The sequence below is a fragment of the Pteropus vampyrus genome, unplaced genomic scaffold (assembly GCF_000151845.1).
Source record: "Pteropus vampyrus isolate Shadow unplaced genomic scaffold, Pvam_2.0 Scaffold379, whole genome shotgun sequence".
NCBI classification, from domain to species: Eukaryota; Metazoa; Chordata; class Mammalia; order Chiroptera; family Pteropodidae; genus Pteropus; species Pteropus vampyrus.
In genome coordinates, this window is record NW_011889160.1 from 747,599 (window position 1) to 752,476 (window position 4,878).

The following is a 4,878-nucleotide window of genomic DNA, read 5'->3' on the forward strand; positions in this document are numbered from 1 at the left end:
AAGACACGCAAAAGAAAAAAAAGTTGTATCTATGGGTAACGAAGAAATAAAACTATTCGTTATCTGTGACAACATACCTGTTTTTTTGTTTTTTGTTTTTTTTTTTTTAGAGAGGGGGATAAGGAGTCTCAGAACTGTTAATTTTGGCGGTGGTTACACAACTCAACATTTGTTTAAACTCATAGAACAGTACACTGAGAAGAGTGAATTTTACTGAAAATTTAAAAGTAAAGATAATTAAGTACTATTAATATCTATAAAGCAGTAAGACACTGCACTTATTAAACAAGAACATGATGCTGTAAAAAAGGAATACTGAAATAAAAAAGCTCTTCAAAATTAAAAATATGAAAGGAAGAATAAAAAAATAAAAAAGTTGGAAGAGAAAATATTGAGAATTTCCCATAAAGTAGAAAAAAAGTCAAATGGCTAGAAAATAGGACAGAAAAAAAATTAGAGGTTCAGTCCAGAAAACGTAACGTAAGATAGAACATATGAATAATGAAGATTTCAGAAAAATTTAAAAAAAATGGAGAAAATTGTAAAAAATATTTATTTTAATGAAAAGGGCCAAGCACTATAAATGAAAATACGCTCATACCAAGGTTATGTGTATCATTGTGAAATATCAGAAAATATCAGGAACAGAAGACTATCAGCCTTCAGAGACAAACAGATCATATATAAATGAGCAGAAATCAGTCACAAAACAGGTTTCTCAATAGAAACACTGGAAGCTATAAAGTAATGGAGCGGCACCTTTAAACTTCAGAGAATTATAGAGCTTAGAATTCTTATCATAGAGCACATAATTCTATACCAAATGAATTATGCCTGAGGATCACATAATTTTAAGATATTCAAAATCTCAAAAAACTAAGTTTCCACCATGCATCTTTCCTCAAGGAGTTATGGGGATTTATTCTCATTTTGGTGGAATGTACCAAGAAAGAAGGTAACATGGAGCCCAAGGAATCCAAGGGAGAAGGGAGGTTAAAGGGGAAACCCAGTGTAGTGATGAGATGGAAGATACTAGGTTTCAAAGGTAAAATCAAGCCAAAGTGGAGGTCAGAGGCAAAGAAAGACTTCAAGATGAAAGTGTAAGATTATTTAATGAATCTAAATATCTTGGAAGATGACTTAGACAATTCTGAGAGCTGTCAACATAAGTAAAGCCCAAACATGTAGAGAATTTTTATGAGTTTATTTAAGCCAAACTGATGACATGTGCCCAGGAGCAAGATCTTAAATGCTCTGGAGAATAATAGTTTTGCAGCTTCTTTTTTTGCATTTGAAATTAAGGAGGGGACATAGGAAAGACTGGAGAAAGCAAGGCTGGGATTGCATTACAGGATGTGCTCTCTTGAGGGTTACTACCCCCCTTAAAGAGGTATTTCAAAGGTGTGTTAACCCAGATGCACAAAAACAATGGGCAGGGCTGGCCTAAAACCTTTCACTAAAGAAGTTTTAAGTCTAGGGCGTGACTACCCACCATGACCTGCTCAGTTAGGATTTTATGATCAGATCACCCTGTAAGGTTACATTCCATAGAACCCTTTGTTTTCATCCATTGTTCTCTCTTTTGTTCATCATCCAAAGATGCACTAATGACCAACCTTTTGGTCGGATAGTGTTGTCTCACAGCACTGGGAAGGAAGGCTCATTCCCAGGAAGTCTCGGTATGGACATCATCTTGTTGACCACTGGAGATGGGGCAATACCATAATCATGGGATCTGAGTTGAGCCAAATTTTCCCAAAACAGGAAGGGCAGGTTAACTGGAAGGCAGTCAGGTCTCATGGTCTTTATTGCAAAAAAACACTGGATCATCTCTATCCTATTACGAATTATCATGATTCAAGTTTTGCCTTCTGTCTCATTTGTCTGTATTTAGCAGCTAGTATAACATTTACATAAACCAAGAAAATAGCATTAGCAGTTATCTTATACATGTTCAGTAATCATACACAGTTGGACTATATAGAGAAACCCAAAGAACAAGTATAACTATTAACATGACTATTATCATTAGTAGACAGGTAAAGACAGTCAAACAAAATGGATTCTGAGTTCAGTATCAATCCCTAGATATACAGGGCATGTCAATGTCTTAGGATAGCTGTCCATCTCTGATGTCAGCAGCTCCTCACCCCAGAGAAGTCTTTGATGTCAGCAGGCAGGGGCAGATGTCTATTCGAGGTTAGGCACCTGATAAAGTCTCTTCCAATGAAGTTGGAGAGTGTCTTTTATTTGATATCCTTTCCAATCAACAAAATCTCCAGGTGGCAGCCAATGATCTTTAAAGTATGTCTCTTGGGAGCTCACTGTGAAAGAAATGGTTACCAACTTGGCATTTTCTTGAAGTGACTCTATCAAACCTTGGCAATACTGTAAGTTGTCCTTTCAATAATGTCAGCTCATAAGTTCCTTCATCTAAATCCAGCTTATATTCACTGTGATGCATGAAGAAATGCAAAAACCAAAAGAAAGGGGAGCTAGGGAGCAAGGAAGGACCAACTGGCCATCTTGGATTTCCCACAGTCCCAACTATTTAACTTATGACCACTGTTTATCCATACAATATACCCTAGAAGTTTCTTCACTTATTTTACAATGCTTCCCATGCAATTCTAAATCTTTTGAGGTGTTCCAGGGGCCTTTGTGGAACACTGCAATGTTATTTCTACGTTATTGTGATTTTTAACCCTTAAAACCTCAATGTCTAATGAAAACGAAGTAAACCATTAGCATTCTTTAACTCAGACATTTTATAACCTCTAGAAACATTTTTCATAGACATAAGTCGATTATTAACATGTACTAATTTTTGTAAAACCTAAGCAATACAAAGACATGTCTGTTTTACTTAAACCCACAAATTGAAGCTGGCTTTTATTCACTAAGGATTAATTTCAGATTACAAGAACCTGAAAACCATTCAACTTAGTTTCTATATTTCTGAGAATTTTAGAATATCCAATCCTTTCAAGTGTTTGCCTTTAAATTAATTTTAACGATACCATGTAAAGGTAGAAAATTATCTCACATTTACAACATACATATATACACAGAGACATACACAAACACAACAGTTGGATCCAAATTTTGTTTTGGAGGCCTTATATAATTCACCTGTCCTTGACAAGTCAAGTTCCAAATGAACTCCCTTTTGAAAAGATAGCCATTTTCAATACATCCAAGAATTGGGTTAACACCTAAACAATATCATAGGTTGATCCGCTTAACTAAATCCTCTTTCTGAAGCTTTGAGAGACTAATAACACGTTTTCCGCTCTTTCTGCCTATTTTAGAAGTATCAAAGGATCCTCATCTTAACAATCTTAATTATAAATGGGAAGCTGACTGTGGTGGGCCTTGTTGGCCTGAGAGGCACAACTTCCCATGTTAATTGTGAGATCTACGGAGTCTGAATAAACTTCTAGAGAAAACCAGCCTTTAAATGCACATCTCCAGATGAGCCAAATTCAGTGATATCCCTTTGGGACCACTCTACACCCTAGAGTAAATATTTCCTCAAGCAAGCCCACGAAGATTCTTTGTCACCTAAGTATATGGGACCAAGGGCGAGCAAGAGCTTGCTGGACGCAGCCAGAACTGCAATGCCTTCCAAGAGATGGGCCCCTCTCTCAGCAAGTACCCCTTCCAGGGCGCCCAGCCCTTCTCCCCAAGGGCCCCTGCCGGCTTCTCTGGGATCTGCTGAGCTACTGCACTGAATGACTCCTGGCGCCTGTGTCTACCGCCTGGATTTGAGGATCAGAAAACTACCATCACCCCATTTGGCTATTCAGGTTGAGAAACCAAGTGTTGTTTCTCTTTTGGAGCTAAAGAGTTTAGTTTCTCAATTAACCAGCAGGGATTTTGTTTGGACTCTAAGTAAGTAATCCAATTAAAAAGCTGTAATTAAAAAGAAGCAACCATTTTTTTTTTTTTTTACTTTCCTTGGGTAATTTCAACCCTTTACCTTGAGGATTTTCTAAAAACAGCTCAAATAAACTCACGGCCTCCTACTTAAAGGGAGGAGGCCTGGGATTCCAAGAGACTCACCCAAGTTCACCTGATGCGAAGCAGGGAGCCAGTGGGGCACAATGAGCCCCTGCTTGTACTTAGCACCGGGTCCAGGTCCACAGGGTGGCCCAGGGTGGGCTTCTTCGGAATCCTGACTATGCCAAGTAAACGTCAACATCCAAACCTGTAGAGAATTTTTATAAGAGTTTATTTGAGCTGAACTGATGACATATGCCCAGGAGCAAGATCTCAAATGCTCTGAAGAATAAGTTTTGCAGCTTCTTTTTTGCATTTGAAATTAAGGAGGGTTTATCAGACTGGAGAAAGCAAGGCTAGAATTGGATTACAGGATGTGCTCTCTTGAGGGTTAACACTCCCTTGGAGGGATATTAATTCTGGTATTTCAAAGGTGTTTTAATCTAGATGTACAAGAACAATGGACAGTGATGGCTTAAAATCTTTCACTAAAGAAGTTATAAGCTTGAGGTGTGACTTTCCCAATTAGGAATTTATGATCAGATCACCCTGTGAGGTTACTTTCCATAGTACTCCTTTTTTTTATCCAGAGTTTAGGGTCAAATTGGTAGTAAGTATAGACTAAGCAACAACAATAAAATGACATTATTAACTTCAGAGAAAACAAGTAGTGTGGGAAAAACCATCATAGTATGTACAACAAAGTTCAGCTGCGGGAGAGGTGTTCACAGTCATTACAAAAAAATAAACACTTGTGGATAAAAAAAGGGTTCTATGGAAAGTAACCTCAGAGAGTGATCTGATCATAAATTCCGAACTGGGCAGGTCATAGTGGGCAGTCACACCCCAGACCTATAACTTCTTTAGTGAAAGTCT

General features: G+C 37.7%; 1 protein-coding gene across 7 annotated transcripts in view; it reads right to left on the reverse strand.

The window, feature by feature from the left end:
- CFDP1 (craniofacial development protein 1) overlaps positions 1 to 4,878 on the reverse strand; it is a 101,377-nt gene that overhangs the window by 94,421 nt on the left and 2,078 nt on the right. For 6 of the 7 annotated variants that reach the window (XM_023523162.1, XM_023523164.1, XM_011379937.2 and 3 more), the window contains exon 2: positions 4,066 to 4,210. The exons of the other annotated variant lie outside the window; for it this stretch is intronic. In XM_023523162.1, the coding sequence (XP_023378930.1) occupies positions 4,066 to 4,204 (139 nt within the window). In that variant the 5' untranslated portion in view covers positions 4,205 to 4,210. The remainder of the gene's footprint in view (positions 1 to 4,065; positions 4,211 to 4,878) is intronic. 7 annotated transcript variants of the gene reach the window in all.